The sequence below is a fragment of the Rhodamnia argentea genome, chromosome 5, assembly GCF_020921035.1.
Source record: "Rhodamnia argentea isolate NSW1041297 chromosome 5, ASM2092103v1, whole genome shotgun sequence".
Lineage (NCBI taxonomy): Eukaryota > Viridiplantae > Streptophyta > Magnoliopsida > Myrtales > Myrtaceae > Rhodamnia > Rhodamnia argentea.
This window is the reverse complement of record NC_063154.1, coordinates 28,932,483-28,946,318: the sequence shown is the minus strand read 5'-3', so window position 1 is coordinate 28,946,318 and position 13,836 is coordinate 28,932,483. Positions and strand designations below refer to the sequence as shown.

Here is a 13,836-nt window from a genome sequence, read left to right as displayed (position 1 = left end):
GCAGCATCCCTTGGAGGTGGTTGTTCCATAGTCGCCACAACTTTGGCAGATTGACCAAGTCTAGATCTTGTAAACTAGGTAGCACCCGAGTGCTTTGCACGCTCTCTAGCCCTTCAAGATTGAATACTTCTTCTAGCGACTCGCAATCGCGCACTTGCAATCTGTGCACTTCATTTAAAACAGGTATCAATATGGATGGAATAGCGTTAGTAAATGATGGACATTTATTCACCACCAGTGATTCTAATTGCCAAGGCTTGCTAGGAATAAGTTCACTGTGCCATTTTTCAATTAGCCCAGGAAACTCGGACAGCCGCATCGACTTTACTCCGGCAACCGTAGCCTATTAGAAAAAACATCATTAAATGTAAACTTCTAGTTAGGAAAACGCAACAAGGCCATCTAATTGAACAAAATTTGATAACCGATGCATACCATTTCTTTAAACATATTTTGGATGGTGCTGTTGAGGTTTTCCTCCCAAAACCATGCTTCTGTTGATGCTTGTAATCTCTCCAACTTTGGCGTATTTATTGGTCCCTCAGAGAAGAACTTCATGCTGGGACATCCACTCACAATGACATCTTCCAAGAGTGGGAACATCAAAGTGCATTTACTTGAGCTGAAAAATCTCAGCCCCGTCAACCCATCAAGCTCCATATACTTCAATTGATTGAAAACCACCACAAGCCCCTCCTCACCTCCATCGTCACAAATGATTTCTGTCAGCATTTTGCATTTACTTATCCTCAATTTCGTGAGTTCCGCCAAATTTCCAGCTATTGTCGGTGTGAACATCTTTGATAACCCATCACAAAATGACACATCTAGAGTCTTGAGATGTTGAAAAGATCTGGAAAATGGTGGTATTACTTTTAGCTCGTGCCTTGGGCCTTCTTTGGCTTCCACAATGTTGCTTAGCTCTTCTATGTCAGAATTGCGTACAACCAGCTCTTGCAAGTTGGCTAAACTCCGAACAAGACGACATGTGGATATTGCAGATTCCTTCGAGAAATGACGAAGCTCGAGAACTCTAACCTTGCAGAAGAACTCTCCGCCATGAGAATGCCCATGCCACAACTCCATCCGTCCACATAAGTCCAATTTTAACTCTTGCAGATTTGAGAATGCGCCCTGAGAAATTAGTCAAGTCAGAATCTAAAACCAGCTTAGTTAAAAGGGTGTTCGTGTATTGTGGTATAAGTCCTGCATTTTAAGATGTTGAGTCTCATGCAATTCGACGGAAGGAAATGCACCCCATGCAATAGACATTATCACCGATCTTTTACATTTGACTTCTTGTACCCACGTTTGCACTCAAGTAAATCCCCACATTCCCCGTTTGCACTCAATTATAATCACAATCGCACAAATTGCAGAGTTTACTCACAACAAAAATGTCACACATCTTGGGTCGTACCTTTTCTATCAAGAAGAGAGGTTGTTTATGAAGTGGCATCTCATTCTCAGGTTGCGAAGCAAATATCTCCACTTTGTTATAGCCATCCATCTTCAAGGTCTTCAATGCCGGCCAACGTAAAGCATGTGTTCCTGTGTAGATGCATTTCAACTCTGGTAGATGGTTAAGCTCGAGGGAGGTTAACTTAGGGAACACATCCCTAGGAACTAGTCCTTCCTTCTCGATGAGTTCCACAATGCCACCACATTCATTCATCTTCAACTCCTCAAGTTGCATTAGATCCCGAGCTAATGAAGCTGGAAACAGAGAGGTGAGGCTATCGCATCTGGAAACGGTAACAGAATGGAGACACTGGAATTTGACTTGACTGTGAAGTTCCTTATCCCATACACGCTTTAGCTTTGATAATCCCTCTAACTCCAACTTTTTTAACGGGAAACGAGCAATGGGATATCCATCTAGAGGACTCAACGGCTGCAGTTTGAAAACAACTTCAAGCGAATCACATGATTCTACCTCCAAACTTTCCAAGCTCTTGAGCCTTCCAAGAATGTAAGAAGGAACAATGTTCACGAGCTTGTCGCATCCATAAATGCTGAGTGACTTTAGTTCGCGGAAAGACTCCGCAACAACTTGCTTGTCCCATATTATATCAATACTATCCACAAACCAAATGCGTAATGTCTCCAAGCTAGGAAACGCAACCTGCGGCATCGCTCAAGAAATTAGTGATTATGTTAGTTTGAAAAGTTCATGAATACATATGGAAGAAGCGGGGGTCCTAACAATCTTGGTCTATCCATTGTGGCCGTATCCTCATCTTGCAAAGGACATGCCAAAGCTTTTCTGTTTATGTTTTGACATATTATTAGTCTCTCCATAATTTTTAAGGGCAGTTCAAAAGACAACATGAAATGTTTGAAAACAAAAAGGACGATATTCCTCAAATTTGTTTGATTTGTCCATATTAGTAAATTTCCTTTTTTGTTTTACTAGAAGTAGTTTCAATGTTTCATTTTGGACAAGTTTAACTTCAAAATTAGTGTATTATTCCCCATACTCTGTTAGTTAGCTCGTTAGGTTTCTATTAATTTACTCAAATTAAACATGTGCGATACAAATAATATTACAATTTATTAAGTAATAATCGTTAATTTCTCCAAAATATACGTGAAATATGTCAAGGACGTCATTACTTCCGGTTAAAGTCAATACCAATCATTTTTATTCAATATTATATCACTCTAAAAAAATTGAAAAAGTCAAAAAACAAAAAAATGAAGAAGGGATTGCTTGGGTCAAAACGAACAAAACTTATTTATATCATTTTACCCTTGAAAGAACTCAATATACTTAATTGATTGAATTTTCCTTTTAAGATTCATTGCTTTGTTACCGTGTCAGATGATCCACTAGTTAGATAAAAATTGTAGGCGCGTGCAAGCCATGCGCCAAAGATTATGTGCAGAGTCAGCAGTGTGGGCGCGTGCGAGCGGCTGTAGCGAATTTTTTTTCCCCCCACATTGCATATTTTTTGGTTCTGCCCTCCCTCACGCGAGAATATTCCTATTTTGCAACTGGCTGACAATTTCGCGATTTTTTTTAGCACGTAAATTTCCTGCTTTGCCTTAAATTAAATATGCGTATTAGGGGTGTCAAAACTGAACCGTGAACTGAACTAAGAACTGAACCGAACCGAACTCAACTGAAATTTCGATCATTTTCAGTTCGGTTCGGTTTTCAGCTCGGATAATAAAAAAACTCACAATTTATTTTTCAGTTCAGCTTTTTTTCGGTTCGGTTCGGTTCGGTTCAGTTAATTGAACCGAACCATAAAAATAAAAACTTAAAAACTTAAGCTCACGGTTGCCATGGAAGATGACATCGTGGACTTGCCTCCGGGCTTCGGATTCCACCACGGACGAGGAGATCATCACTCACTACCTCGCGAAGAAAGTCCTCAACCCCAATTTCGCCACCTGCGCCATTGTAAGTCCTCGTCATTTCCACTCTCTCTTCTCCAAGTGCAGATTCACAAGCTCGGAGACACAGAAATGACTACACCTCCTCATTTTGCCTCCTCAAGCGTGCATTTTCCACTTGACCGCAAGCCAGCGACTTGGTCACCACCCTCAAATCGGCCCACGATGTCCTCTACAAGGAGCGTAGCTTGAAGCGCGTGGTCGCGCAGTTCAAGAAGTCATCGTCTTTCGACCATTTCCGCACCCAAATCGGCACATATCGGTATGCCATCCGGCAGCTTGCCTTCGTCAGGCACTTCGACATGATCGGAAGGCAATGGCGTGGGGCTTCTTGGCATGTTTGAGCGGAAGATGAGGATGAAGCAGAAACAGGAAGAAGAAGGAGAGAGCGGGGACTAGGGCTCAATTGGGATTGGCGATGAACATGGCGGCGGATTCGATTCGGTCGAATGGGAAAATTTTTGATCCGGTTCAGATGGCTTGCAAATTGGGAGTTCTCTCAAGAAGAAGGAAGTGGAGGTGGGTTTCGAGTTGGGGGAGGGATAAACAGTGGGCGGCTTGCGATAGAGTTGGGTAGAGGCGTTTGGGAAAGGAAATAATCTGAGTCGCACCGATTCATCAAAAACCATAAACCGAACGGAACCGAACCGACCCGAACTGAATTTTTCAGCTCGGTTCGGTTCGATTCAAGACGAGTTTTGGTTCGGTTCAAGTGTATTCCTTAATGGTTCAGCCCGCTTCGGTTTTTCGGAAAATCGAACCGAACCGAACCATTGACACCCCTAATGCGTATGAGGTCCGATCGGCGCATTCTTGGTACCGACGTGTTCGTATTGAAATGCTCTATGTTATGGTACATTTTTGTACATGTTTGAAGCATTTAAAGGTATAAAAATACGTGTGAAAAATACACATATAATTTGGGATATTATTGTATTTTTAAGCTATATTTCCCTATGTTTTTTGAAAATACAGAATATTGATTTCTTATAAATGACCACTCATGGTTCATAGATAGCATATATGAGATGCTTGCAATAACAATGGTAGGAGATCCATTGCATGTGGGAAACCTCGGATATCAAGAGAGTAGCATGTTCTGTTTTGTCACTCGTTCTTGCCCCATGAAAAGGAAAAAAAGAAGAAGAGGAATGCTAGCCAAAGAATCGAGTTGGAAAAAGCTTACAACACAAAGCATGGATTGGACAACGATACCGACCTGGACTAAAGGGTTACTAGATTGTATAAGGTATACCGTTGATTGAGTGCAATGAGGGAAAGAAGAGAAGTAAACAAAGCATGAAGTAAGCACTCTATGAACGTCCCACGTCCCTTTACGGAAAGAAAGTCTCAACCAAAACCACATTCCTTTTGTGTGAGGATGTCGCTAAAAACATAAGAATTGAAAGGCTGGCAATTTACAATATGAATTAACTTGTTTGCAAATTATTATCTGAGAAATCCATAAATGACATGATTTGATACGAACTTAATATACATAAATTTTATAGCAAAATTAACAAAAATAAAGTGTTCTCCAATGACCATTGCTATATCACAAAATCTTTTACTATATAGTTACCAGGAGTGAATTTAACCACATAATTTGAGAGTTGACAATTGAGCTCATTGAAGATTAATTATCCAACTTTTGTATGTATAATGACTCTACTATATAGTCTTCATTTCAATTCAAAATCACAATTTGAAGGAGTAACTCTACTTTGGCTTATCCAGCTTTTATGGTGCTGTGATTATGCGGAACGCAATCAATTTTAACCAAAGTGGGCTTTGGCGATCATGCTTCGTCTCCAATATAACTATTTATTTGTTAGTTTTACTTATTTAGCTGGCTGGCATAACAATTATCCATATGCATGTATCATCTTTTACAATCTCTTAACAATTTGATGTGATTGATCCAACTCTTATTGATGTGAATTTAAACTTGCCAATTATTTGTAAAGCTATGTGGCAACTTGAAATGCACAGCATGTAAACTCGTGAAGTGCTATGCACATAAAATTGATACAATCATTGGATTTTTGTTAAATTTAAGATTTTGACGTAGCATTTGTTACGTACCTCTTGATTGAAGAGGGTAGTGTAGCGTGATTTGAGGCGATCCTCACTCCAAGCTTCTCGTGAACCCGTCATCAATTTTTAATTAAATGAAAGGAATGCCATCTTTTGCATTGTAGGGATGAATTAATCTAAGAAGATTTTTAATGATTAAACCAGAAAAAAAAAATCAATCTTACACTTTCTGCGAGAGAAACACGTCAAACTTTCCAAACGTGAAACGCATAAATTGGTTAACATCGAGAATACTAGAGTTTCTGATTTCTCTATTCTCGACCCTTCATCCTCTATAACAATCGCCTCCATCTTCTTGCAACCTCGTACCTCTAGTTCTCTCAATTGTGGGAGAGATTGAACCATGGATGGGAAAAACAGAAACCCGAGGTTATTACAGTCAGACACCTCTAATTGCTTTAATTTATGGAATCTCACAATTCCACAAGGATTCTTGTTCCATATGCACTTCAAGCTTGGCAATCCGTCTATATAGATTGTGTTTAACTCAGAAAGAGTCTCAATATTTGCATTGGCGCCTAATCCGTCGAGGTCAAAAATTTCTTGCAACGAAATGCAATCTTCTATCTTTAAAATGTGGAGCTTGGGTAGTTTTACCAGTGAGCTGGAGTTGATGACCTTTGCGAGAGATTTGCATGAAGAGACCTTAAGAGATTGGAGACTGCTCAGCCCCAATGGAGATTCATCGGTCCATATATCTTCCAGATTGGGAAGTCCAACCATTGTCAAGGACTCCAAGGATGGGATTGAAACCTGACGTATAGAACCATCAGCATACGTGCTATAGCAGTTTATTACAAATGGTTGCGGAAGAAAATTTACAGACTTTAGGATATTTTTTTTTTATCCTACGACCCCAAGAACCACTAATGAACTTCATTTTTTTTATTTACAAAAAATTCGTGGATCGTTTAGATTTTGTTTGCAATTTATTAACAATAAGGGAAACTACAGTCATCAAGAAATAGCATTCATTCAGTTTGCTAATGACTACGAAGATTAGTGATCCCTAAAGCAAAAGGAAGTACATTCAAGATAAATTCCTTCCTATAAGGTAAACCACTCCCTCTTAGGTTATGTTATTGCTTTGATGTTACATTGCTCATTTTGTCGGATGATTGCCAAAAAGTACTACACTATCTCACAATGCACATTACTGACGTGAAAAAAATTATATAGAAACTGTAGACTCACCGTGATTATGAAAGACATAGGCAACTCACAAACAAAGGACAACATCTCATGGAGTGATCAACAAGGCAAGTTTCAATCACGAGAAGTAAATTATAATGCTATAATTCCTTAATTACAGAAAGGTATGTCTAATTTACTACCTACCTAATGAAAATTAGCAATCTTGAAAAGTAATTTAGTATATCATAAGGGAAATTACTATCATAAAAGTTTAGTTACTCAAGTAACTTCCTTTTTACGCCTTCACCGTCCACCTAAGCCCGCTTGGGCTTTTCCAGACCCAATCAATTTATGCGTGAAATATTGTAATTTATATAATAAGAATAAATCTATGACGGAGCTAATTTCCTTTCATACTCGAAAAATCTATAATGGCAACTTAAATTTCTCTCCATGTAAGCTCATGTTTAATAGCTTGCGAAACTAATATATTGCACGAGTCTCGAACTCCACCATCAACTTCAATGATAATTGTCACTGTTTATCCTTAGTTTACTTACTTCTCTTACTAACAATAACCAATTTAACAGCTTACCCACTTCACTAAATTTTTTTTAAACAATGAATTAATTTCCACCTATTTGTTACATGTGATTTTTTTACAATGAGTTGAAAATTTCCAATATAAATATAGAAAAATGAGGAAAAAAACACAATGAAGATTTATGTTTGTTATGCCGAAAGTGCTTACATATATCTATATCTTTTATATGCTTTGCATGTATGAACATGCATGTAATTGTGTACATTTATACTTGTAGGACTTATGCAATGACTAAGTGCTTATTGAAACACACAATAGGGAAAAGACGTGCATCAATTAGATTAGCATCGTGTTGCCTATTTGAAAACCCAATCCCCTTGCCATTCTTCGCATTGATTTTTACCTAAGTCATCTAAATATCAGATTTTTTTTTTAACTTGCCGCATGTAAGCTGAAAATTACTCAAGCCCTATCACATTCTAAATTTACATGGATTTCATTCTATTAGCTGGACTTCTACGCAATGAAGAGTAACAGAAGATTGCTTCATGCAACTACAGAGAAGGCATGACTGGGATAAGGTAACTAGGCAGAAAATGAACCGAAAAAGAGAGAGAGTAAGGATAATAATCTATGTCACATCTAATTCACAAATGAACAAAAGATCAACAAATACCAGATTGTTTTGATAAAAAGTTACCTGTTGCCCATTGAAGAATGCAATTTGAGGGCCAACTTGGTCATTTGATGTACTACTTGAAGGAGCCGTCCCGTTAGTGACAAAATTCTTGATATTTGGCAAGTCACGCAATTCCAATGCCCGCAAATTTCGCAACTCAACTTTTCCACTATCATCAACTTCTACAATCTCCCGCATTAAGTGGCACTCAACAACTCGCATTTCTTCAAGCTGTGGAAGTTCTCTCAACAATGAAAGAGGAAACAAAACTTCCATCTTGTTGCAGTTTTCAACTCGTACTACCTTTAATGCATTGAAGGAATTGGAGGAGATATGGTTGTTGCATATCTTCTCCAAGTTGATGAGGTTATCGAGAAGTAACGACTCCAACATCTTAAACTCCGTATGTGATGGAGATTGGAGGACGTAATGGACAGAGGAACTATTTTTGACTTGTAGGTGCTTTAATTTCGAAAAGCCTTTTTGGGATAACACGCAAATAGTCTGCTCAATTCCATTTAATCCACCTAAAAAGAGATCATCAGTTTTGCCTAATAAAGTTTGTATGCATCCTTTCTGAAGAATATCGCTTATTGGATCCAACGTAAGCTCCAATATGCTCGATCCATTGCGAATTCGCTGGCATGGCACATCACCTATCCGGATTTGGTACTTGGTTAGCTTCTCAACGTTTAGATCCTCCGGGAGCACACTCGGATCGAGAATGGACACATGCAAAGTATAGAGATTCTTCAATTTGTTCAACTCAATGAGCCCGGCATTAGTTGGCGGAGTTTGCTCCACGGCATTCCAACGATCAAAACTATTCTCCATATACAACTCCTCCAATTTCATCAAGCTCCCAAGCACACCCGGTTCAATCATCTCAAGTTTTGAGCAATGGTTTAAGTCTAACAACCGCAACTCCACCAATTGTCCAATTTCTTTTGGCAATCGTTGAATTTTGGAGTTCGCAAAGCTGAGAACACATAGCCGTTTTAGCTCGCTGATCATGGCTACATCCTCTAACGAGCAATCATTTAGGCACAGGGTGTGTAAGTTCTCCAAGAACTGGAACGGCGAAGGTGAACGAGTGAGCCGCACCCGAGAAAGATGTAAGACCATGAGTTTTCTCATAGAGTTGAAACATGAGACTGGGACCTTAAGAGATTCATTATTTGTGAACAACAAAAAGATCCGCATTTCAGGGCAATCTAACTCTTCAGGAAGCTCCTCCATGTCGACATAGGGAAAGCATACCGATGTGCAACTTTTGAGCTTGTCCTTCGGCAACTCTGTCACCGACTTATCATGATTTTTCAACACCAGAAGAGGGTCATCTCTTGAAGCTACCGAGGCAACGAATCCACGAACCAAGTCGTGTATCTTGAAAACATCAGCATCTGTCTCGTCTGCTAACAGAAAGGAGGAGGCTTTCAGGGTTTGGATCAGTGAGCTCAACCTGTCTCTCACTTCTTCCATGCTGCTATCTTCTCGAAATAACCTCGAACCCACGCCATACCTCACCAAGTTTTCAAGAGAGGGCTTAGAGACACCATAAACGACACATAGCCGTAACAATGACGTCACCTCCTTGCCATCTTCCCCTTTGAAACGATTATAGCTCAAGCGCAGCATCTCGTTTATTTTTTCATCGATTCCTTTGTTGGTAGACATCTCAATTTGTCTCAAAACATCCTTCCATTCGCGAAAATCGGCGTCTCTAAAAACATTCGCCATTGCAATAATTAGGAAAGGCAAACCTGCACATTTGTTGAGGGCTTCATCCACCAGGGATTTGAACGGATCGTGATGAACTTTGTCGCCCACCGTCCTCTCAAACAATCTTTTTGCCTCTTCCTCCTTCAGCGCATCGAGGAGGAAGTCCCTGTCGCAGCCCATTTCCCTTCGCAAAACATCTTGAAATCTTGACGTCAACAGCAACTTGCATCCTATGACTTTATTGTCGTGTCCGCAAGGAATGCCTACTGACTTCAAGTCAAGCCCTTTCCACAGGTTGTCCAGTATTATGAGCACCTTCTTCTTCTTCTTCTTCCCCTCATCATTTTCTTGTTTCGTCCTCTCCTCATCTTCTAGCCTCTCGCGCAGAAGCTTCGCTCGCAAGCTGACATTCTCTTCCTGCTTTATGTCACTAAGGCCCAACCCGTACGCGATCTCTTCTTGAATCCTCTTGATGTCTGGATTTTCCGACACGTCGGCCTTAGCGACCAGATCGAACGACCTCTCTTCCCTTATTCTTCTTTCAACCTCTTCCAAAAGGGTGGACTTGCCGGTCCCGCCCATCCCATGAACCCCAACCACGCTGTTGCGGTTATCAGCAAGAGCAGCTATGATTTTACGTTTGATCGAAGCTCTGGATTCGAAGACGCCATCGTCCTTGGCAGAAGGAGCGGAGGCCGCAGTGACATTCCCCGGAGCAGGATCAATGAAGGAGATGTCCCTGAATTCACTGCATTCTCGAGCGAGTCCCTGAAGGAGTTCGATCTTATCCTTGGCCTTTCTGCTGAACTGATAGCGACAATTGGGGTCGGGAAGAGTCCCGTAACAGCATCTCTTGCTTGCCTTTTCGAACTCTCCCAACAGCTCTCCCGCCTCCTTCAAGGCCTTCTCAGCCTTTGCCTGCCACTCCATGACATGACTGTAGACATTCCGGCAATTGTTTCTGGCCACTTCGACGGCATTGTGGACCATCTCAGCCTCGTACGCAAGTTTCCCGACTTCCTGCTGAAGATCCTGGGCGTAGCTCTTGGAGGAGATCACGTATCCGAACTGGCGCTTGACAGGAACAACTACCCACTTCAAGACATCCCACCCAATGGAAACAACAGAATCCATCGACATTTTTGCTTGATTTTTTTTTTCCGAGAAAGAAAGAGCGATAAAATGGGGAGACCGAGACCGAGAGAGAGAGAGAGAGAAAGAGAGAGAGAATGATGGAAAAGAGCAGCAGGTAGCGAAGAAGAAGAAGAAGGAGGAGGATGGTTTGGCCGAGGAGAAGACAGAGCAAAACAGAGCAAGAACGATTGAGAGACGAAGAAGGCAACGAGATTTGATTGCAAAAAAGGATGACGAATCGAATCAATGGGTGAGCTTAGTGAAGTGCATCGGAGATCCAGCGATTGAAATGCAATGGGGTCTTGTAAAGTGTATGCCAGCTGGGGCGAGTCCAAATAATCACCAATTTCGGCTGCTCGGCTTTTTCATAAAGCATCTTTATAAAAGGCGAGGCTGGAGATGGAGATGGGAACGTGCACTATCTAATGTTTATTCGAATTAATGCATCTTCTGGTCCTGAGCAACATGCATAGCTCTTTTTTCTAGTATCACAGCTCCATCATATAAAAGACTAAATGTCGACGACATTTTTACATGAATGGTTGAATCATGGGAGTGGGTTAGTAATGCACGGCTGCTATTTCGGAAATAATAACTTTACTAAGAAGGTCATAGAACGCGAAAGTGTAGATTAAGAGCCACACAAGGGCACAGAATGTTTCAAAAGCCGACATGACTCGCTGGTGTGTCCAGTCAGCATTAGAATCCTAAACGACGTCGTCTATTAGCTTTCCCCCAAGTAAGTGCTGAGCAGGAATCCCCTAATTTGTAAGGGATTTTATTTTTTTTTCTAATTTGTAGAGGACTTTTTTTTTCTAATTTATAGAGGTTTGACTCGTAAAAAAAATATAAAAAAAAAAGAGGAAGAGATAGGGTGAGGTGTTTGACTGAGAACGAAAGTATATTGCCGAACCTCGTTAAATTCTATGTTCTTTATGTTCTTTATCTGCTTTCCAACAATAAGAACCCTATCACCAAATTCAAAGAGAAACTCCAATTTGAAACCATAAGAGCCATTCAACTGAAAATTGCCCCCCAATTCGGGTTGCCCCCAAAATTAGCAGCTCAATCTTGCAAATGGAGAGCGGAGAGCTTCTCTGCCTTCGGCTCAAGGAGAAATTGCAGGGACTCAAGAGACACTATCTGAGTGTTGGACGAAATTTTCTAAAGAAATAACAGCAATTCATTCGCCCGAGAGCTGACGATTCAGGCGCTCCGGAGACGGAAACACGAGTGTGGCGATGGAGGAGCGATGAGTGAAGATGTCGTAGAGATCATAGAGGAGAAAATGAACGTGAACGGGACCCATGGATGATACTACAATAGAAACCGTGGAGTAATAATGCGACGTGGAGATTAGCTGAGATTTTGGAAACAGGGATTGTCATCGGCTTAAATTTTTGGGCTCACATCACCCGACCGCGGATAATCATCCTTTGTCTTTTGTTTTGTTTTGTGTTTGCTTTCTGCCTCTATTTGACTAAGTCCTTCATTGTTAATTTCTTTAGTAATCTTGATCTCTTGCATGTGACTTGAAATGCAAGATCCTTTAGTTTTCAGATTGTTTAACCATTTTAGCTTGTCATTAGTCTATTGGTATATTTCCACATTAGAGCAAAAATATCTCGTGTGTGATGTCCCACATGCTAAGTCATTTACGAATAATCAGCACCTTCGGCTCTTCAACTTTTTTTTGCAAGGCGTCTTTATTAAAGGTGGACTCGAGATGGGGATGAGACACCCCACTATTTTATGTATATTCCATCTTTGTGGAATTCTCTCTCATTCTTTATTGTTTCTCGAGAAATTTTCAAGTCGCGTAGAATTTGAATTGCAAGATCCTTTAATTTTCATGTTACTTTACGATAATAACCAACTTGGCTTTAACATTAATTGGCTTAAGTACACCACAAGTACCATAAGTTGTGTACGGCGCTCACTTTAGTGCCAAAACTTTCAAATCGATCACTTTAGTGCTAAGTTTTTGTAACTTTGATCACTTCAGTGCCAAAACTTTCAAAACAATCACTTTAGTGCTAAGTTTTTGTAACTTCGATCACTTAAGTGCCAACTTCTTTTAAAAACGATCACTTTAGTGTCAAATTCACCGAGCCACATCATCTCAAATATTAATAAAAAAATACCACGTGTCAAATTTTCGGCAAGCCACGTTAACTCCGGTACTAAAGTGATCGTTTTTAAAAGAAGTTGGCACTTAAGTGATCGAAATTACAAAAATTTAGCACTAAAGTGATCGATTTGAAAGTTTTGGCACTAAAGTGAGCATCGTACATAACTTATGGCACTTGGGGTGTACTTAAGCCACATTAATCTATTGGTCCATTTCGATGTTGTATCAAAAATACCTAGCGTGTGATGCTCCTCATGCTAAGTCATTTACGAACTATCAACGCTTTCGTCTCTTTAGCTTTTTATTATTATTTTTTTATAAAGCAGCTTTATTACAGATGGACTCAAGAAGGAGAAAGATAAGAGACCCCACTATCTAATGTCTATTCTATTAGGACAGAGCTCCGTCAGACGAAAGAATACATGTGGACGACATTTTTGCATAAATGGTTCAATCATGGGATTCTGGCAAGAATGCACGGCTGCTTTCTTGGAAAAAATAGCTTTAATAAGGATGTCATAGAAAACGATAGCATAGGATAACTTTGTGCTTTGAGTTGCGCAATGAACAAATATTATCAACTAGTGGTGGTGGCCACAGTTCGGAACCGCCCGTTCCGGTTCGTAGCCACCTTTAAACCAGAACCGAAACCTTAAGGGGCGGTTCCCGGTTCTAGTTCAGAACCGGCAGTTTTGGGTCCGTTCAAGGGCCTGTTCTAGTTCCGCCCATTTTTAAATTTATGAATTGCGAAATAAAAAATAATAAATTATCAAATTATCAAATAATAAATTATCAAATATAAATTGTAATTTAGCTGTACATTGTAATCAAATTTGGGGAGAAAAAAAGGAGAGAGGGAGGGGGCTTGAACTCAATGAGTTATCATTAAGCTTCTACATATATTCTTGGGGATAGAAGAATCAAAATCCATGTAGTTCTTTTACTTTTGATAACCCTAACTTATCTCAATCGTCAATACCTATTTCGATACTC

General features: G+C 40.1%; 1 protein-coding gene across 1 annotated transcript; it reads right to left on the bottom strand.

Moving 5' to 3' along the window:
• Positions 1–324: 324 nt before the first annotated feature.
• Positions 325–10,768, bottom strand: LOC115729276 (disease resistance protein At4g27190-like). Its single transcript, XM_048279762.1, has 5 exons — positions 7,878–10,768; positions 1,994–2,125; positions 1,421–1,831; positions 488–1,134; positions 325–343 (listed from the first exon to the last, which is right to left on the bottom strand). Exons 1-5 carry the CDS (start codon positions 10,716–10,718, stop codon positions 325–327), a joined length of 4,050 nt encoding a protein of 1,349 aa, XP_048135719.1. The 5' UTR covers positions 10,719–10,768.
• Positions 10,769–13,836: the final 3,068 nt, after the last annotated feature.

Excerpts from the sequence above, each read along its gene's own strand:
- LOC115729276 (XM_048279762.1), bottom strand. The coding sequence starts at position 10,718 with ATGTCGATGGATTCTGTTGTTTCCATTGGGTGGGATGTCTTGAAGTGG. Across the intron at positions 2,126-7,877 it reads CATTCTTCAATGGGCAACAG|GTTGCGTTTCCTAGCTTGGA; the intron begins GTAACTTTTTAT and ends GCGATGCCGCAG. Across the intron at positions 1,832-1,993 it reads TTTATGGATGCGACAAGCTC|GGATTATCAAAGCTAAAGCG; the intron begins GTGAACATTGTT and ends TTGGAGTTAGAG.